Below are 21682 nucleotides of genomic sequence, written 5' to 3'. Positions count from 1 at the left end.
CCTCTGTGAACACACTGGTGAACTCTTGTCTTTGTGCAGTGGACAGATAAGTCTATTAGATTTCAGATGCGAAAACACTAGCATAGTAGGGGATGGCATTGCATTTATATAATAATAATTGTTGGATATCTGAAGAATATATTCAATTTTGAGCTGCAATTTCCATATGTCATTCTTGGGTGTCAGAAGTTCCACAGTTGATTCTTGGCGTTTTTCTAAATTGACTGCCATCTGGTTTAGTGTGTGACCTGACTCCAGCAGGGTGGGATGGGTAGGGAGGGGAGAAGACCCCGATCAGCATTAAGGTGTCAGTGTTGTGTTACCTATGCAGTGGGCAGCACAGTCTCTAAGGCCTCCAGTGCTTTTGTTTATTGTTTTGTTTTAACTTAGAATATATTTTTTGGACTAGGTAGTACATGTTCATGGTAAAAAATAAAAGGAGAATATACAGTGAAAAAGTAAGTTTCTCTTCTCTCCCTGGCCCCCAGTTCCCTTCCCTGGAGGCAGTCACTATTGATCACTAATAGCAGTCTCATCTATATCGTTAGAGAAATCATCTGTTTAGGTAAATGCATCTGTTTTTATAGTTTCTTAGAATGCTATACACATTGTTGTGTCCCATTTTGTCACTTAACTACCTTAGAGAGCATCTCATAGCCATTTATTTACAATTGCCTCATTATTTTAAAAGGTTTCATAATCATTAGATGAATATGTACTGTTTTTTGTGCATTTTAGCAGTGCTTCAATGAATATATTTTGCACATGTCATTACATATATCTAGGATAAATTCATAGAAATAGAATTTAGAGGACGGTATGTGCATTTAAAATTTTGATGTTATCCAGATTGCCCTCCATAGAATCTACATTGCCATAAGCACTATGTGAGTATCCCAGTTTCCTCATACAGATGTATATATTGTCCATCTTTATGATTACTCTGTTCTAAAGGCCCCAAACTCTCAGATCTCAAGTGACTTTCCTCTGCCATTGTGGGAAGGAATTGTTAGGGTCTGATTATTATTTTTTTTTTTAAAGGTTTTCCTGTTAAAATAAAAAAAAAATGGTCTTACTCACCAAGGGCTATTTATTCCCCTGGTTAGAAAAATTTATGAACACATTTAATGAAGATCGTATTTGTTTGCTCTAGTCCTGAATTTCTTGAGAAAAGAAATGAGTGAATTTTTTGTATAGAATTCGGCATCTACCTTGTGATAGGATTCATAAGGACATTTAAGTGGTCAAATTATTAATGAATAGGAAGTCCTTCATCTCTTTTCTGTGTTCTGGGAGGGTTTTTATAACATGGTAGATTCATTGCTCATGGAAATTTTATGGGAGGTTGCTCCTTAAATCAGTTCATCTTTTAAAGTTCCTTCCCTAGGAACTTTTTTTTGCTCTGCTTTCTGATCAGATTTGTCTGTTTCTATGTTCTTAGAAAAATTGTTGATTCCCTATCAAACTTTTTAACCCTAGAGTTCTTATATATAGTTCACTTACTGGTGCTTTATGCTTCAAATACGTGCCTACTGGGAAGAAAAGTTAACATAGTAATTAAGTACCTATGTGGATTGGGAGTTACCCTTTATATCTCCTGATTTTATTGTCAGGTTAGACAAGCCTGCCCTTGTTCCATAATTATAAAAATTAAACTTTTGTTTATTTTTATTTTAGTTTTAGCGTTTTTGTATATAGTGTGACCTTTTCCCCTAAGTGAATGATAGGCTAGTTTTCCTATATACCAATCACCAAAGTAATTTATACATTCTTTACTAGTTTGAAATGCCACTTTTCATGCTACTACTGGATACTTGACTACATATGGTCGACTCAGACTAAGATTCCTAAATGAATTCATTTTTTTGGTCATAAGTTACAAGTGCATCTTTTTTGTTGTTTTATTTCTTTGATGGTATAAACAAAACCATAATTTGTTATTTTTCTGTAGTCTTTCTGCCTTTAGGCATATTATAAAAGAACTTTCTTACCTGAGATTATGTTAAAATAGTTTTTAAATGTTGTGTTTGGTTTGTTGACCTTTGATATATGAATTCTTAAAATATTGATCCAAATGGAATTCCTCCAGGTCAACCTTAGAACCATTGCCAAGTTACCCAATGTTAATATTCTTTGAAGTTCCATGTATTATAGATTGATTTGGGGGAGGTTTTAGAACTTTGATACACCAGATCTATACATCTCCCATGATTATATTGTGTCTCTCCAGTTATTGCCTTTTATTACTATAATTTATAATTTTATTCACATGGTTGCTGTTGTCTTTTATTAAATCTTTCCTATCTTTATAATAGGAGTTCTCTTCCCATTTTTTAAAATTTATAATTGCTGAGACATTTTTAGGAAGTCTGTTATAAGTGTTTTTCATATCTTATAAGGTCTGTTTGCATTGATTCACAGTGTCTGAGTGGATAGTCTTATATAAGTGAATGATAGTTTTACATCTTTATGCTTCAGATTTGTTTCTCTTACCTTGTTCTAATTGGCTAGAACTCTGTAGAATCATGTTCAACAGTGATAGTGTTAAAGATTTGTGTCTGCTTTTATAATTGAGTTCAGTCTGTGGTTTGTTAGTGCTAGCTCTATCTTGGGTTTTTACAATTTGAAAGTTATTTCTCTCTGGTTGGTTTACATGACATGGGAATTGGCCTTTTCTTGAATATGATATATAAAACTCTCACCTTTAATGCTATCTGAATTTGCAGCCATTTGGAGAGTTAATTCTCTGACACTCTTTTTACATTTTTTTCCACGTTTGTCTTTTTTTTTTTTTTTTAACTGTCTGCAGGTTTGTTTCATTTTGGCTCACTTCCTCTGGAAAGCTGCTTATTCTGAAGTTCCAGAAAGGATCCTGTTCCCAAACAGGTACCCTGTTGCCTCCGAGAAGTTGGACTAGTGTTTGCTAGGGGACTGGAGTGTTGCTCTGGAATCTGGATGCCAAAGAGCAGACTTGGGCTTTCTGCCCTTTTGTCCTTGCCATTCAGGCATGCCGCTCTTTGGGAACTCTGCTCTTATCAGAGGCGGTCCCTCTTAGCCAAATCCTGGATAAAATGGACTGTTCTCTCATCCAGATTATCATACCAGTTCCCCAGAGCCTTTTCCTTTGCTCTTTTCCTTTCCCTGCTTTGGAAGTCTTCTGTCCAGAAGTGCCTTTGTCTCTGTTACTGCTTGTCCTCCTCAAGGAGGGCAGGGCAGTCAGGGAGACGGTGCTTCATTCATGAGGGTCTTGATGATGGATGTGTGTTTGTGAGGCTTGGTACTCCCGGAGATAGTGGTGGGAGAGGGCATGGGAGGGCAGTTTGTGCATGAGTAGCATGCAAGCCCATCACTGCCAGGGGAACCTAACGTGGCAGAGTTTGCTACATTTATTCCCAAATAATAAAGGAAACACCTCATTTTCTCTTTAGACATTAAAAAATAAAACCTTAATTTTAAACATACTTGGTTTCCTTTTAAAACAAAAACAAAACCAAAAAAGCAGAGAATTTTTGCTGCATATGATTTTGTTCTTCTCTGGAAGTAAAGCCAGAAGTACAGAACGGTCGGGTGAGTTAATTGACCCACCCAAAGCTAGATTTTGTTTCCATAGTGCCTGCTTCCTTGTACCATTTGTGGCTGTCTACAGGAAGACATGTATAGCCTTAATTGGTTACATTAGAAAAAAGATGAATATCAGCGTTTTTACTCTGTCTAAAGCGTTTTTCTAAAAAGAGGGGGCAGATAATAAAAGAAAAATAAAGAACTAGGGGAATAAATGAAACCATACAGAGGATTATCAAAGCTGGTTCTTTCACGACAAACTTTGGCAATATTGATCAAGGCAGAAGAATGTGTAATAGGAAGCCTGACGGCCACTGCATCATATTCTTACTATTCATGTGAATAACATACGTTTATCACCTTGGTTTCACCACTATTGTGTTTAATTTCCCTCCAGTGTACTAGGCAGGACAGAGGCTTCCCATATACCCACCAGGGCTTCCCACCCAGTTGTCTGGAGATATGGAGAAGGGGCTGGTAGAACAGTTGGCAGGTGAGGAGGGTGACACACCAGAATGCTCTTTTAGAAGCAGTGGCCTAGAGGTTAACCTAGAATGTTCTCTATCCCTGGAAACTTTTCCATGCTTCTGCAGGCACATAGTAATACTTGCCTGTGTCTAAAATCAATTCTAGGATGGGTCTATGTATGTTATTTTTTATAACGTTATTGCACTGTTGACACCTGACTTTGTGTTACGCTGGCACTAGAGGACATGGGGATAGAAAAGTTAATCTCTAATCCATTTAATAGAGTTTATAGTTTGCTGTGGGGAGAGGAGCATGTTAATTCCAGTATTTAAAAATAAATGTGATGAGTACTTGCAACACTTAAAAGATGAAGTACAGCAGGGGTGCCTGGCTGGCTCAGTGGGTTGAGCCTCTGCCTTTGGCTCAGTCATGATCTCGGGTCCTGGGAGCAAGCCCCACATCAGGCTCTCTGCTCGGCGGGGGGCCTGCTCCCCTCCCCCCCCTGCAGCCCCTCTGTCTGCCTCTCTGCCTACTTGTGATCTCTGTCAAATAAATAAAATCTTAAAAAAAAAAAAAAAAGATCAAGTGCAGCTCAGGAAACATACCTGAGGATGTGGTGTTAGCAGAGCCTTGAGGCTGGGTTTTGGGACAGGCACTCATCAGAAAGGTGTGCAGTGCTGAGGGAAGGGGTCCTAAGTATACTAGCAAACTCTGCCACTCTGGCCAGTAGAACCTTCGGCAATGATGGAGATGTTCAGAAATAATCAGAAATGGCAGGCTTGGCCATCATTCCCTATATTCCCTTTTCCATTTTTGCTGAAGAGAAAATTGACCTCCAGTTTCAGTAATGGCTAGCACCTTGAGCATTTCCCATGTGTGGACATTGGGTAGTTAGGCCTTTAGAAATACTAACTTGTTTAATCTCAGTTTTAAAAGGGTTGAGGGCATTTTTCCCCTTGTGTAGATAAGGGGACAGACTCTAGGGCATTGAATGGTTGCCCGCGGTCACAAAACCGGTTAGTAGCAGAGCTAACTCTCAAACAGGTGTGCCCAGAGGTCATGCTTGTAAGTCCTTTGTGAAGCCAACTTTGTGTGCTGTGTGTGTCTGTATGTTGTGGGTTTATGCATCTCTGTCCCTTTGACCATGTAGGGCAGCCCTGCTCTGCTGCCTGATCCTCAACTTTGGGACATGTGTATATTTCCTTATGATCTACAGGTCCCTGAGTACTGACTGTCACAGGCTGCTGCGTCTTTCCTGTTGACTCATGTTTGGTTCCTCAAGTGAAAATTTTACTTAGAAAAATGCTGCCTCCAAAGTACTTGTCTGCCACCAAACCCAAGAAGTCTTGGGCCCCAGATCTGTATGAGCTAGACAGTGACTTGACTAAGGAGCCGGATGCCACCGTAAGAGAAGGTGCAACTGACCCTGAATTCTTTCATCAGAGGTTTCGAAATTTCCTCTACGTGGAATTTGTCGGGCCTCGGAAGACGCTGTTCAAACTCCGAAACCTCTGCCTTGATTGGCTGCAGCCGGAGACTCGCACCAAGGAGGAAATTATTGAGCTCTTGGTCCTTGAGCAGTACTTGACCATCCTTCCAGAAAAGATAAAGCCTTGGGTGCGGGCAAAAAACCCAGAGAACTGTGAGAAGCTAGTTACTCTGCTGGAAAATTACAAGGGGATGTATGAGCCAGGAGGTGAGACTTTGTAGAAGCGTGGTGAAGGCCGTCATGGAGCTGTGAGCTCCTGGGGGTTTGAAGCCTCAGCATTGTTGGGGTTCAAGGCTAGATCGTTCTCTTCGTGGGGGGCCGGCTTGTTATAGGACATACAGTGACATCTCTGGCCCTTCTCTACCCACGGGATACCAGTTGCATTCCCTCCCTAGCTGTGACAACTACAACGTGATGTTGACAAATGTCCCCTGGGGAGTAGAATGCCCTGGTTAAGAACCACCACCCTAAGTGGTGTGAGAAGGAAAAGCAACACTTCATTGAGGGCCTCCATGAGGAATTGGTGAGCCTCCGTGGGCTTCACAACCCTGGTCCAGTCCCTTTCGTGAAACAGAGGGTGTATTTCCCCCGAAAGTTGTCGTGGCTGTTATTTAGAGGGGAGGTGGGAGGGCAGTTGCAGCCACTTGCCAGCCCAGGAGCAATAGGAAGCTGAGGAATGAGAGGATCTGATCACTCCTGATCCAAACTGTTGAGGTTGGGGGTTAGTGCAATAGGGGCAAGAGCAGACTCCACTTGGGGGAGTGATTTCCAGAACACAGGCAAGAGGTGATAAAGCATTAAGTCAGTGTCTGGTGTCCTCTCAGACGACAACAGCAGTGACCTCCTCAGCGAAGACAGCATAAGCCGGAAGGGAGCAGAGTCCCCGCCGCCCCGCTCCGCCTCTTCTTTCTGCAGTGAGTAACCCTGTCCGATTATGCTCCCCCCGCATTCGGCATGCTTCCAGATTTCAGCCTAACTTCCCCTCCACCAAGCCTGCTGCATGGTATAAAAGTGCATGGTGGGCATGAAGTCTTCAGGGAAGACAGCAGCGCCTTCCCCAGGGCAGCTGCTGCTACTCAAGATCTGAGTGGAAAGTAAATTAATTGATGACATAGTGAGACTTTTTTTTAAAAAATTAAAGCAGATAGCAGTATGTGGCATGAAATACAATTTTCTTTTTTTTTTTTTTTAAGATTTTATTCAGTTATCTGAGAGTGAGTGAGGGGAGGGTGAGCAGGGAGCCTGATCTGGGGCTCGATCCCAGAATCCTGGGATTATGATCTGAGCCAGAGGCAGTCGCTCAACCAATTGAGCTGCCCAGGCACCCCTACAATTTTCAAGATAGTATTTAAAGCCGTTGGAAATTTGCAGCAGGCTACTTGAAGGTATGCCCACACCCTACCAAAGAGGGACAAAGTCCATTACTACTTTGTTTCTAAAAGCTATTTTATCTGTTAAAGGTTCTTCAGTGAACTTTCTAAAAGCAAGAGTGCTTTTGGGAAGGGCATGTGTTTTGTTTCTTTGGAGTAGTATAATGTGTCCATTAACATAATCAGGGGTAAGTCCAACAGCAGAGAGTCTCAAGTTATTGTCCTGAGTGTGGGCTTGAGTATGTAGGAACTGGAAAACCAACAGAAGTGTTTGAAGGGGAACTAACCTCTAAGCCAACCTTTGGAACTTGCTTTACAGTATGTCCCACTTGAGCAAAGCCTCCAGAAATGGTGTTCCAGGTCTAGGGTAATAAGAAAAACTCAGATCATGCTTAGGAGTCTGGAAACCTCATTGTGGGATCCCTTTCATCAAGGGAGGAGCAAGGAGAGTGTTCCTTTCCCAAGTGGTATGTGTGCACATGAAGGGAGAACACACGTGTCAGAACATTTCTGTTAACTTCTGGAATGTCTGGCTTTCTCAGGTGACCGGGACCGGGAATGGGACCAGGACTGGGATCAGGACCGGGACCGGAATCGGGACTGGGGGCTGGACTGGGACCGGGAGCGGGAATGGAGAGGGAGAAGCAGAGACCTGGAGTCTCGAGACCGCTGGCCATATACCAGGAATCCCAGAAGCAGTAAGTCACCTGCTTGACGTCCTGATGAGCGTGTAGGGTTAGACTGGGCCTTGTCCTTTATGATGTCTTTTCTCTTCCCAGGACTTCCTCAACGGGATCTTTCCCTTCCTCTGATGGAGAAAACAACTTTCACGATGGAAAGGGAGCGCAAACGTAGGGACTCCGTGATGGATTATGAGTCAGGATCCCAGGTATGCTTAGGTTTCCTCTCTTTCTGGAAAGGCCATCTTCTTTTCATGGCAGAGATGCCTTTCTTTCCCAAGAGGGTATGTTCATCTGCTCCCTAGCGTCCCAGCTGGCTGTAGGGAGGGGGTAATTACTCCCTGCAAGGATCCCAGGCCCGTCCCCAGAGGAGACAAGTGGCTGGGGCGACTCCTGCCTATTTTCCCATTTATCCACATAGTCAGAGGAAATACTTTTCCACTCAGCATCTGAGTCGTGCTTTGGTCACGTCTGTTGTTCCTTTTGGGCCAGGGATGCAGAACTGTTCTGGAGAGCTTTCTGGCCGGCCCACTGTGGGGAGCCAAGGAAGTGGCCAGGTCATACAGCAGACTGGCAAGTGAGAGCCAGAGGCTCTGGAGCCAACCAGAGCTGGGCTTTGGGTTTAAAGCCCAGCTCTGCCACCTGTTGGGTGTGCAGCCTTGGAACATTTACTTAAGCAAGCTGAACCTCAGTTTCCTCATCTGTAGGATGGATGTGGTGATTGGCTCAGCAGGGCTGCTGGGAGGAATGAGTGCGATTCATGTGTGTATATGAAGTGCTTATCATGAATGCCTGGCATGGGCAGTAATTTTAAGAGGCGGTATGCTGGGGCAATTGGTGAAGGGTAAAAGGACTTGGGATTTGAGCTGACCTTTAAGGAGACGGGTCACTTAGAACATGGCATCGTAAAGGGCAGCCATAGCATTGAAAGGGCTTTGAGAAGAAGCGGGTAGCTGAGTGTGAGGAGCCTGCGTCTTCTCTTAACTATTAAGGACCTCCCTCAGGTCAAGGAGTGCAGTAGTGACTGAGGTAATTAGGGTCCCTGGATGCCCTGGAAACTTTGAGGCTTATAACAGAGAAGGGTATTCAATAATCCCACAAATAAATTTCCATAAAAATACCATATATGTTAATTATACAGGGTGCTGTTAAGGAAAAATTGGGAGTTACAACAAGAAATTGTCATGGACGTCTTGGTTTGGATTTGAAAGGAGATCTCTTGAAGGCAGTAACATTTGGCAGCTGAAGGACAGGAACACTTGACTAGGTGAAGTGTTGGGTTCAGGAGATCCCAGGCGAAGGCCCTGAGGCAGGAACCAAACAAAGGGAAGGTTAGCCAGAACACAGAGGACAAGAGACCCAAGACATCCTGAAGCCTGGGTAGGCCTGGTTGCTGGTGTCCTGTAGCCAAGTGGAGAGCTCAGGTCTATCGCCAGTGCACTGAGATATATTAGTAATGGTGCCAGTGAGATTTACGAGTTGGGATCAGCTGACGAGGGATTTGTGTCCTACCCTGAGAGGTCTGTCATTTGTCCTCTGTCCCAGGCAAGCAAGGATCCACAGGTGTGTATGAGAAGGGAGGATGGGTAGTGTCTGGTTATTGAAAGCAGAGCTCTTGCAGCAGCAGAAGGATGTGGAGGAAGGTAGATGGGGTCAGAGGTGACTCAGGCCCTCCAGCCCTTGTGTCAGGGAAACAATCTAAGTTTGTGACACACTTAGTTTTTCACTAATTTTGATGCTTTATTTGAAGAAACCAAAGTAGCCAAAATTTTAGGAACCTAGTTAAGAATACTAAATCATAGACTCTTTCTTAAATTTGATTTCGGGAAAAAAAAAAGTCTCATTGATAGGCATTTTCCACCCATGAAGCTGGTCTGCAGTGAAGATCAGTGGCTCCCGAGCACTGCTATGCCAGATGGTCACTAAGTTTTCACTGATATGTGGGGAAATGAGAAATGCAAGTGTCCTTATTTTGGGAGTGTTAGAGTACTCTTATGAGACGAAGATGATGGGATATTGGTAATTGACTTTTGTCTTATTTTGCTTTTTAAATGCCCTTCCTTGAGGGGCGCCTGGATGGCATGTTGGTTAAGCATCCCAGCTCTTGATTTCAGCTCAGGTCTTGTCTCAGGGTCTTAAGTTCAGTCCCCAAGTCAGCCTCCATGCTGGGTGTGGAGCCTACTTTTAAAAAAACAAAAATGCCCTTCCTTGACTCTGAGAAGAACTGCATGTCTGTGTCTTCTTAAATGTCTAGAACCCACTGATTGCTGCTAACTCAGTGTGGTAGGAGTAGCAGCTGCAGCAGATGTAAATTATATTGTGAGGGTATACACAATAGAAAATCCTCACCCTCTTTTAACACTGTGTGTAAATCTCTGAATCACTTGGCGTGTGGGTCCTGCCATGAAAGTGAAGTGGTGCCACGCTGCCCTCTGGGCGGTGCCCATTTGAGTGGAGTTTGATTGTTGCTTGTGCAAATTTAGGATGCCATTTTGGTGGCATCTAATGCCAGGGACTGCTTTAGAGAAGCCCTGTTACATAGATTATAACTTCACTTTAAATCAGAGCACCATTTTTCTTTCATAGGAACAATGTAGTTAAAAATTTAACATGTATTTATTTTACTCAATCAAATGGAGAGAAGAATATGAAAAACAGCCATTGCTTTTTGCCATTGTCCTTGGGGGTGTCTGTCAACACCAGGGGTGGTGACCCTTCTGACTTCCCTGTGCTCCCCAAGTTCTTAACTGCATCTGTTTCTCTGCTAATCCCCCAAGTTAAGAGCCCTGGTTCCCTTTCTCTCACCAGAAATGCATCTGTTCCCACCCACACTTTCCTTTGTAGTATAATAAACTGGTGCTGGGACTTAGGATGCACTGTCACAGACATGAGCATAGCATGGTTTTTGCTCTTGAACTTGCTGTTGGGCAGGAGATTGGCACCCAGCAAAAACAATGAAAGTCAGCTTTCTGGAGTGGCAGTTGTACCCAGTTTGCAGTGCCTCCTGAGCTATGTTGCTTGTTCATTATTCTAGGAATTCTCAGCCTGGACCTAGAAAGGATTTCAGTTTTGAACTCGGCTTAGTTTTGGTTGTGTTTTTTGCTTTGTATCACTGGATGTTGGCAGGTGCATAAATGAAGCTTTCCTCTTAACTCGTAGTGTGTGTGCTTATTATCTTTCTTCATAGGAGATACACCTAATTGTGAATGCACTTTTTTTTTTTTTGCTACATTTCACATGGCTATAATGCCACTTCCCAGAGAAATTAATAAATTTAATACCAAAATATCTTTATATAGTAATTTGGTGGTTTACATTTTCTTTATGTAGTTTTTCTTGGTGTTTAAACAACACATCACATTGCAGAAAATCATCACCCACAATATTGCATGGCAGGTTGGGCCTAACTCTCCATTTTACAGACGAAGAACCTGAGGCTCAGAAAGATTTCTTTTCCCAACGTTGCATGGCTCATAAATGGTACAGTTCTCCTTTGACCCTCGAGTTTTCTCTGGCTCTAAAACCTGCAGGTTTTCCATGGTGCTGTGTCCATCCTTAAGTCTATCTCTAGGCCATGGTGCCGTACTCCCTGGGACCACACTTCCGTGAGACCATTGACGTTCTGGTGCAGCAGTAAGGAAAGATCCTGTAAGATCCCGCATAGAAGATTCTTCTGAGTAGAAGAATTTAAAAATTACTTTTAGAGGCATAGCTGTTACAGTGGAAGAGGCAGCTATAAAATGAAGGCATTCAGTACTTAAAGTTATATCTGGGATTTGGAACTTGTCCACACCTAGAAGAGCCCACCAAGTATCTGTGTTGTACAGTGAAGGTGAGCATAGGACACAGTGAGACCTTGGAGGGAGTCTTAAGTCACAGTTGCTGACTAGTTGTCTGCTGAAACATGTTTTCCTTCTGTCCTTGCATATGCCACACATAACTGATGTTTGGCCTGTTGAAGCTCTCCCACCAGTCCCTTTTCTCTGTGTTTGGAGTCTTAACCACTTAAGGTTCCACCCAAGTCCTACAAAACCCTGAGCTGTCCTTCTACCAAAGCTATTTAACACTGATTATCTGTACCCCACTTTATTGTTCATTGTTCTCTAATTGTTTCATGAGTCTTTTCTCTCCAACCAAATTATAAGCTGCATGAGGGCAAGGAATATGTGTCATACGTCTTTTGGATCTTCCTCAGAGTATAGCGCCAAGGTAGGTACAAAGTAGGTCCGTAGTAAAACTTGCCTGGGATCACTCAGAACCCCAAACACTGTAAGCACTTTCTACATATCTTTGTATGTGTAGCACCCATGTTGCCAGAATTCTCTCTTGGATGCCTGTGGAAAGACTCCATTGAGAGGTCTGTGTTTGGTATTTTAGGATGCAGTGTCATACCAGGACGTTGTGAACCTGACTGAGGACAGGAAGCCTCAGAACCCAATTCAGGACAACATGGAGAACTATAGGAAGCTGCTCTCCCTTGGTAAGCAAGTGCTTCTGTCAGTTACTCCAGACCTAGTCATTGAAGCTTTTTGTCACCTTATTCTTAAAGCTGCAGGATATTAGAATTGATGTTAATATATTTGGACTTTAAGGGCAATAATAAGGCTTTGAATATTTCAAGGAGAGAAGTAAATGATGAGATTTATGTTTTTGAGAAATCATTCTGGCTTTGGGTAAAGAGTGTATTGTACAAGGTAGAAGAGAATGGGGTGATGTCTCTTGCCACAAGAGTTGGCACTTTTTTCTAGAGAGGTAGCAGTGAAGATTTTTAAATACAAAAGTAAAATGGGATCCCGAGTTCCCGTTTGGACTGTCCTTGAAGTCCTCTAGCTCCAGTCATAGCGGGCACTTGGCTATGCAGGTCTGATGCTGGGGAGAGAGCTGTGCGAGGCAGTGGAGTTCAGAGAACAGCTAGAGAAAAGAGTCAAGGAAGAAGAGAACCATGGAGGCCGATGAAAAAGAGGGTGTGGGGATTTAAAAGGTTATGAAAAGGTTACTAAAAGGATGCATTGGATTTAAGGACATGGGATTGTCTCAGATTTCTAGGTGGAGTTGGGAGAATTAATTAAAATGCAGGCTAGAATGGACTGAGAGGTGGACAGTGAGGATGTGGGACTGCACATAGGACTGTTCACAGACAGGGACTGTTCACGGAGTTGGATATGAGCTACCTCCTTTAGTGGTTTGTAGGAAGGTAGGCATTATTTTGTGTTGAGTCTTGTACCCAACCTGATTGCAGCTATATAAGCCATAACTCATATTATTCTTGTGAACAGGGGTTCAGCTTGCCGAAGACGATGGTCATTCCCATATGACACAAGGCCATTCATCGAGGTCAAAGAGAAGTGCCTACCCGAGCACCAGTCGAGGTAAGCACTAGGCAGATCCCAGCTAGTGGCCACTTTAGGTAGTGAGATGGGAGCTGTACCTACACACTGGTAAATCTCTTACATTTTGTATTCACACCATCATCTCAGAAGGCCCACTGTTACTTTGCACATGTATAGGGACTAGGGAGTATTTACATTTGGGGTTTCTTTTCAGGTCTGAAAACCATGCCTGAAACCAAAAAGTCAACCCATCGGCGGGGAATTTGTGAAGATGAATCTTCCCACGGGGTGATAATGGAAAAATTCATCAAGGATGTTTCACGAAACTCCAAATCGGGAAGGGCCAGGGACTCTAATGATCGGTCACAGAGGTTCCCCAGAAGGCCAGACAATGATTGGAAAGAAGCTTCATTCAACAAGAGGGAGTCGGTGATTCAGGAGAGGGGCTATGAAGGGAATGCTTTTGGGGGAAGCTATAATTGTAATTCAAGTCTTGTTTCCAAAAAGAGAGTTCTTGAAAGAAAAAGGCGCTATCACTTTGACACAGATGGGAAGGGCTCCGTTCATGAGCAGAAAGGCTGTGCAAGGAAGAGACCTTTTGAATGTAGTGAAATGAGGAAAGCCATGAGCATGAGCAGTCTTAGTGCCCCTTCCTTCACTGAGTCGCACCCACTTGATTTTGGGGCAATGTCCTATGTGTGTGATGAGTGTGGGAGATCTTTCAGTGTGATTTCAGAATTCGTCGAACATCAGATCATGCATACTAGAGAGAATCTCTATGAGTATGGCGAATCGTTTATTCACAGTGTGGCTGTCAGTGAGGTTCAGAAAAGCCAGGCTGGGGGGAAACGCTTCGAATGTAAGGAGTGTGGGGAAACCTTCAATAAGAGTGCCGCCCTTGCCGAACACCGGAAAATTCATGCTCGAGAGCATCTTGCAGAATGTAATGATGAAGAGTACGAGGAGCCCTTCATGCCTAGCCCAACCTTCAGTGAACTTCAGAAAATTTACGGAAAGGATAAATTTTATGAATGTAAGGTATGTAAGGAAACCTTCCTTCATAGTTCTGCCCTGATCGAACACCAGAAAACCCATGGTAAAGATGACAAAGATAATGAGCGTGGGGAAGCCTTTAAACCTAGCCCACCCCTTAATGAGGTTCCGAAAATGTATGGTAAAGAGAAAATGTATGAATGTAAGGTGTGCGGGGAGACTTTCCATCATAGCTCATCCCTGAAAGAACATCAGAAGATCCATACTAGAGGAAACTTATTTGAAAATAAGGGTAAAGTATGTGAGGAAACCTTTATTCCTGGTCAGTCCCTTAAAAGGCGTCAGAAATCTTACTCCAAAGAGAAGCTCTATGACTTTAAAGATGGTGGGGATGCCTTTAGGCAAAGCTCAGACCTCGGTGAGCATCAGAAAATTCATTCTCGAAAGAACCTCTATGAAGGCAGAGGGTACGAGAAGTCTGTCATTCATAGCGTGCCCTTCACTGAATCTCAGAAGAGTCATACTATAACAAGACCACCTGAAAGCGAGGAGGATGAGAAAGCGTTCACCATCAGCTCTAACCCTGATGATGGCCAGAAGATTCCTGCTAAAGAAAATGCCTGTGAGAGAAAACCATATGAGAGGTCTGTTATTCATAGTGTAGCCTTTGCTAAAGCTCAGAAAAGTAACAGTGCAGTGGGGCCCAGTAAACCACAAGTGATTGCAGAGTCTACCCAGAGCTCAGGTGTTACTGAACATCAGAAGGTCCATGCTGGAGAGAATTCCGAAGGAAAGAAATATGAAAGATCTGTTATCCATAGCTTAGCTTCTTTCAGACCTCCCAAAAATTGCAACGGAAATGAAGTTGTTGAATGTGATGAGAAGGGAGAATCCTCCACTCACATTTCCGACCCTCGTGATAAGCAACAGAAAACTCCTGCCAGAGAGAACCCTTATGAAGGTGCTAAGAGTAACAACTACAAGGACTCTGTTATACAAAGTGTGTCCCGTATCGAACCTCCGAGAAGTCTGACTAGTCAGGGGTCCAGTGAGTCGTCTGTTCCCAGCTCCAATGTCCGCGAACATCAGAAGGCTCGTGCTAAAAAAAAAAACATTGAGCGTAGGAACCATGAGACCTCTGTAATTCACTCCCTACGTTTTGGTCAACCTCATACATTTCGCCCTAGAGAGAGATTCTATGAATGTCCAGTGTGTGGAGAATCCTTTGTTCGTAGTTCCGACCTCACCGAGCATCAAAAGATTCATGATAGAAAGAAGCCCTCTGGAAGTAAAAACTATGAACGATCTGTAATTCGCAGCTTAGCTTCTACTGACCCTCAGACAAGTTATGCTGAACAAGCGCAGACAAGTTACGCTGAACACCCGGGGCAGGCGAGATACTCTGAACAACCAGCGCAGACTAGTTACGCTAAACCCCCAGCATCAGCAAGTTCCACGAAACCCCCAGCACCGGTGAGTTACCCTAAACAAATAGGGCCGACAAATTACATTGCACACCCAGTGCAGATAAGTTACCCTGAAAACCCCATGCAGATGAGTTACATTAAACAAACGGCACCACTGAGTTTCATCAAAGAACCAGCACCGCTGAGTTTCATTAAAGACCCAGCAGCGCTGAGTTTCCTTAAAGAACCAGCACCACTGAGTTTTATTAAACAGCCAGCATCACTGAGTTACACTGAAGAGCAAGCACAGACGAGTTACGCTGAACAGCAGGTGCGCAACAAATGTAAGGAGTGTGGGGACTGCTTCGCCACCATTGAAGAGCTTGGGGCACATCAGAAAATCTATGCCCGAGAAGAATTCCATGGCCGGAAGCTCTTTGGAAACTCTGTTATTCAGGGCATAGGCCTTGATGGGCCTCGGCAGGTAGAGTCTCAGCCTGATGACCCTCGGCAGGATGACCCAGATGAGCAGGACGAGCAGGATGAGACTGAAGACTCAATCTATGGATGTAAGGACTGTGGGCTGGGTTTTGCAGACCGTGCAGACCTGAAGGATCATCAGAAGGTTCATGGCAGAGAGTATCTCATTGATAGTCGTGAGTACACACATTCTGTAATCCATACCCATTCTGTCAGCGAATATCAGAAAGATTATATTGGGGAGCAACTCTACGAATGCCCTGCCTGTGGGGAATCTTTTGTTCACAGCTCTTTCCTTTTTGAGCATCAGAAAATCCATGAGCAAGATCAATTCTTTGGCCATAGAAGGTATGAGGAACCTTTTATGCAACCCTTGGTCATTAACCCACGGAGGCCTCGTGCCCCACAGAAGAATCCTCCTGCAGGAACATCCCTTCAGTGCCACGTGTGTGGACAAGACTTCATTCATGGCTCTGTCCTTAGTGAACATATGAGAATTCACACTGGTGAGGATTTACCGGAGCAGGACCAGAGAAGTGAAGATGCAGTCAGTCCAGGCTTGGCCCTTACTGAGTTTCAGAGAAGTCAGACGGAAGAGAAACACTATGAATGTAAAACATGCGGAGAATCCTTCCTCAATCAGTCAGACCTTACGGAGCACATGAGAGTTCATGAGAAAGATGAGCCCTATGATTATGGGACCTCCTTTGTTCATACCTCATTTCTCACTGAGCCCCCTAAGAGAGATTCACCATTCTATGAATGCAAGGACTGTGGGAAGTCCTTCATTCACAACACAGTTCTCACAAAACATCAGAAGCTTCATCTTGAAGAGGAAGAAGAAGGAGCCCAGGAGGTGGAAGCCAATGTCCTTGTTCCACAAGAAGTTCTGCGGATCCAGGGATCAAATGTAGAAGCTGCTGAGCCAGAGGTGGAGGCTGTTGAACCAGAGGTGGAGGCTGCTGAGCCTAACATAGAGGCCGCTGAGCCCAATGGAGAGGCCGAAGGGCCAGATGGGGAGGCTGCGGAGCCAAATGGGGAGGCCGAACAGCCCAATGGAGAGGCTGAACAGCCCAATGGAGATGCTGATGAGCCAGATGGTGCAGGGATTGAAGACCCAGAAGAAAGAGCTGAGGAGCCGGAGGGAAAGGCTGAAGAGCCAGAGGGAGATGCTGATGAGCCAGATGGGGCAGGGATCGAAGACCCTGAAGAAGAAGGTGACGATCAGGAGATTCAGGTTGAAGAACCATACTATGACTGTAGGGAGTGCGGAGAAACCTTCACCTCCAACTCAGCCTATGGTGAGCACCTGAAAACCCATGCCAGGGTGATAATATTTGAGCCTGGAAGTGTCTATGGGGAAAGCTCACGCTACACTGAACATGCCAGCACCAGCACTAGTGACAACGATAGGGCCGATGACAAGTACTTCAAATGTGATGTCTGTGGGCAGCTTTTCAGTGATCGCCTGTCCCTTGCTAGACACCAGAATACTCATACTGGCTGAGAACACAAGTATAAAGTTTAGAAAATCTTCAATTAGAACTTGACCACCACTAAACCGGAGACTTAAAACCAATCTATAATAGCGTCAGAAGGAAACTTACCCCGGCATGTACACACCTGACTTGTAGTATTAGACAACTCAGACTAAAGAGAACGAAGTGGAAACTTCTTTGGTTTTAGCTCTCCCCCATCACACATCACTGAATGTATGTGGGAAAGCTATAGCACATACCTTTTATCTGAGTAATCTATTGGAGGGAAAATTTTAAAAGTTTTTGAGATTACAGAAATTGCCCCAGTCAAATGTAAATGACACTTCTGTAACCTATATATAATATCCCCTGCGATGTATATAAAATAGCATATGGTAGCAAAAGCAGTAATTACATATATTTGGATTTAATATGATAATACAGTTTACTGTGCAGAGGCACCTTACCTGGTACTCTGATTTTTTTTTTTTTTGGAGGAGGAAGAGAGCAACAAATTAGAATATATTTCTAAGTATCTTAGATTCTGAGAAAGACTTATTGTGCATTATTTGAACCCCATCAGTATCGTTTTGAGTAATTGTGTATTGTTCCTTACCCTTAAGTATTCCTGTAAAAGTGTAAGCATGAAAAGTAAAATGTCTTTTATTCTTTGCTGTTTGAAAAGAGAAGTACTTGGAACTTCCTTTTCAGCCTTTTTGTCTACACCAACACTTTGGAACCTAATGCTGTGTAAGCCTTTACAATATGTGGATTGGCCTTCTGTGACCCAAAGTAGTTGGTTGCCACATTGTACCTTGCAGTGATTCTCATGCAAATATATTACAAGTTTTTGTTTTTGTTTTTTTTAACCAACTTGTGTATTTGATAGTGAATTTTTAAAAGCTGAAGCTTTTCCCTATAAATCTTATGCTTTTGCCTTTGAAGAGTGGGTTGCAACCATCACTAGATCACAGTAGTGCCTACTGATGATTGAAAACCAGAGGGAGAGGCTTTCATGTTGTAAATAAGGACGCAGGCTTACAATTTCCATCACTTCCTTTGTGCGCTTCCTGCCTTAAGTGACAAGTAGCAGCGTGGCTTCATTAGTATTATATGGCCACGAGTCAGTTTGCCCCCTGGATGCCCAGGAGCTAGTATCCTTAGAGCTTTCTATCGCTTAATTCTCGTCTTCACCTGTCCGACCCTCCACCCATGTCTAACTTGCATTTTAAAAATTTAAAAAAAAATTAAAAAAAAATTTAAAAAAAGCTTTCTTTACAGTCAACTTAAGCTTAACATGGACTCAGGTTCCCCAGCAGCCTTAATTTCTTTCCTTAACATTTGTTCCTCCCTCTTTCAGCCCTTCTAAGTATTTCTGAGCTATCCATTTAGTGTCCCGTTCGTCTGATCACCTCAGTTTTCCACTTAATCACAAATTGACCTTATAGCTTGAGGTTTTCTGTGTCCTGTTCTGTGGACCACCTGTGCTCTTTTGCTTCCCCTACCCTTGCATAATAACTATTAAATTTTTTGACTTTGAGTTGGCTGGGAAAAAAAATTAAAAAAAAAAAAAACTTAGTGGATCTATAGATTAAGTGAGCAAAAGATAACAGCAGATAATTTGAGCAAGCAAAATTAATACACCTGCTGGGGGAATGCGTCTAAATCTCACTCTCCTGGATCTGCAGGGTTGGGGCTCAGAGAGTGTATGTCAGAGCTGCAGGGAATGCCAAAGTCGAGGGAGGTTGTATTGTTGAAAGCATGAAGCAGAAATGAGGAAGCCAAAGAAGGGAGTCCTAATACATCACCAGATCTAGGAGGGTAAGGAAGCAGACAGAAGGAAACATGGAAAGCAAGGCTTAGAAGGCCAGGTTTGTGGGAATGAATTGAGCAGGATGTCCTGGGCAGTTAAGAAGGGGCCTTTTCAATGTAGGTGAGGGCCAGCTGCATGGAAAGACCTGAGGTTGGAATGGACATCCAAGGAGCATTGAGGCCCCACAAAACAGGAGGACCCTTTAGATGGGAACCAGCATTGATGTTATTGGGGTGAATTTGGATTTATCACTGTTGGCAGTATTAAACAACTTGCCAGACTTCAGGGTGCCCATTCCAACCTTATGTTAGTGAAAAATTAGGAACAACATAAATGCCAAACAGTAGGAAAATGATTACAAGAAGGTATCCATGGACTGTCATGCAGTTGTTTAAAAATGATAATCATGAAGAGTTATGTAGCAATGTGGAAGTATATTTACGGAATATTGAGTGGAAAAAGCAGGACACAGAACTATATTTATACTACAGTTATAACTGATTAAAAATGTATGCTTATAGTCAAAAGCTATTGTGTTGTTCTTGTTGTAGGCTTATAGTTGAGCATTATTTTCTTAAATTCTTTGAATGTTCTTTACTGTAGTGTTACTAAAAAGTTTATAATCACGTTTCCATTGTGAACATAATTTGAACTCATTATCAGACACTTGGAAAATACAGAAAAGTAGAGGAAAAAAATCCATATTCCAACCATCCAAAGACAGATATACTCTTCAACATCTTGTTTATTCTTGTTTCTGTGCACAGGTTTATGATTATAACTGTGTCAAATGTGTATTCAAAATAGCTGTTATGTTATCTTTGTGGAATTATGGTTAAATACTTTCATCTTAATGTCTTCAAATGTTCCTTATAATAGTGTTCTGATAACAAAGTTTATTATGATTGTTTACATTACAAGCATAATACATACCCAGAGAAAATATTGGAAAATACACTAAATTAGAAAAGAGAAAAAAATCACCCATATTCCCAACACACAACAACTACTGTTAACATCTTGATCTATTTCCTCCATCTTGTTTTAGTGCACACGCTTGTGATTATAACAGTGTTAAATATGTATGCATAAAGTCTAAAATGAAAAAAATATATGGAAAATAATTAAAATAGTGTTGTCATTGTGGGATTATGGTTAAATATATTGTCTCAAATTCCTTGAATGACCTTTGGTGTTTTGGTATTAAATCTTATGTATGTATTTCTCCATTACAAATATAATACATACTCATAGCAACCTTTGGAAAATTCAGTAAACTAGAAGAAAAGAAATTGACCCATATTCCCAACACCCAACAATTGCTGTTAACATCTTGATCTGTGCACCAATCTATAATTAGGGTGTTAATGATAAGTATACATAGAGTAAAAGATGGGAAGAAATATGGAAGACATTTAAATAGTTATGTGGTTGTGGGATTATGGTTAAATATTTTGTCTTGGTTTCTTCGAATGGTCTTTATCATAGTGTTTTGGTAATCCACCTTTATCACATATATTTCCATTATAAACACTGTATGTGTTCATTATAGAAACTTTGAAGTTACAGAAATGTAGAAGAGAAACTCACCCATATTTTCACCATCCAAAGACTGTGGTTAACATCTTGATATATTTTCTTCATCTTGTTTCTGTGCACAGGTTTTTGGTTTGATAATATGGTTGTGGTTGTTCTATCTATCTGTAATAGTGTCAACAATAAAAATAAAGTTAAAAAGAAGGTATTTGTCAGTCTCTTCTTTTGTCCATTCTAAGTGTTTGGGGTTGGTAAGTGTAGTTTTTTGTTACAACTATAAATCCAAAAACTTAGTTTCTCCTTAGGCCTTTAAGTTTGGCTTACAAGTCTTACTACATTTTTAAGTGTTTATTTCAATAATTCCTTCTAAGAGATATTTAAATGCTACAGGATTCTTCATTTTTAACTGCACTTCTGTATATTCCAGTAGTGTTTTTAAACTTTGCTAATAAACACAAGTATATTTCACTCAACTTGAGTCAGCATTTTAATTTTTAATCTCAAATATGAGATTCTTTCAAGCAAAACTACAAACGAGTAATGCCTTAACATAAAAATGTTAGTACTATGGTTTAGAATCTCTTTATTATTATTATTATCATTATTTAAGATTTTATTTGACAGCACAAGCAGAGGGAGCAGCAGGCATAGGCAGAGGGAGGAAGAAGCAGGCCCCCTGCTGAGCAGGGAGCGCCATGTGGGACTCAATACCAGCACCTGGAGATCATGACCTGAGCAGAAAGCAGATGCTTAACTGACTGAGCCATCCGGGTCCCCTAGAATCTCTTTAAAGTGTCTATTCCTAATTCTTCCTTGAAGTTAAAAGTCTTCAGGGGGGTCATTTCTCTTATTTTAACCTGATTTTACCACCCAAGGATCTCATGCAATTTGGTGGGTTACCATCCCAGGTAAATTGGGAGGTAATTTTTAAACATGCCTGTAATTCTGTTATGATCAGAGATTTTTGGCCAGGTTGCTAGCTGGATCCCTGTTGGTTAGGACTGTGGTTTGCATCTTAGCCAGTTTGAAATTGCTGTGTCCTTGACTCCATGACACAAAGGAGGTGCTTATATACTTG

At 42.3% G+C, this 21682-nt stretch overlaps 1 protein-coding gene across 4 annotated transcripts in view; it reads left to right on the top strand.

Annotated features, from left to right (window-relative positions):
- The window catches only part of PEG3 (paternally expressed 3), a 50048-nt gene extending 29240 nt beyond the window's left edge, over positions 1-20808 (top strand). For all 4 annotated transcript variants that reach the window (XM_059383133.1, XM_059383132.1, XM_059383134.1 and 1 more), the window contains 8 exons: positions 2810-2886; positions 5246-5725; positions 6343-6432; positions 7431-7586; positions 7668-7777; positions 11946-12048; positions 12845-12937; positions 13113-20808. In XM_059383133.1, the coding sequence (XP_059239116.1) occupies positions 5332-5725; positions 6343-6432; positions 7431-7586; positions 7668-7777; positions 11946-12048; positions 12845-12937; positions 13113-17284 (5118 nt within the window). In that variant the 5' untranslated portion in view covers positions 2810-2886; positions 5246-5331 and the 3' untranslated portion in view covers positions 17285-20808. The remainder of the gene's footprint in view (positions 1-2809; positions 2887-5245; positions 5726-6342; positions 6433-7430; positions 7587-7667; positions 7778-11945; positions 12049-12844; positions 12938-13112) is intronic.
- Positions 20809-21682: the final 874 nt, after the last annotated feature.

Source organism: Mustela nigripes, chromosome 17 (genome assembly GCF_022355385.1).
Source record: "Mustela nigripes isolate SB6536 chromosome 17, MUSNIG.SB6536, whole genome shotgun sequence".
In the NCBI taxonomy this organism is placed as follows: Eukaryota; Metazoa; Chordata; class Mammalia; order Carnivora; family Mustelidae; genus Mustela; species Mustela nigripes.
This window is presented reverse-complemented; position numbering and strand designations above follow the sequence as displayed.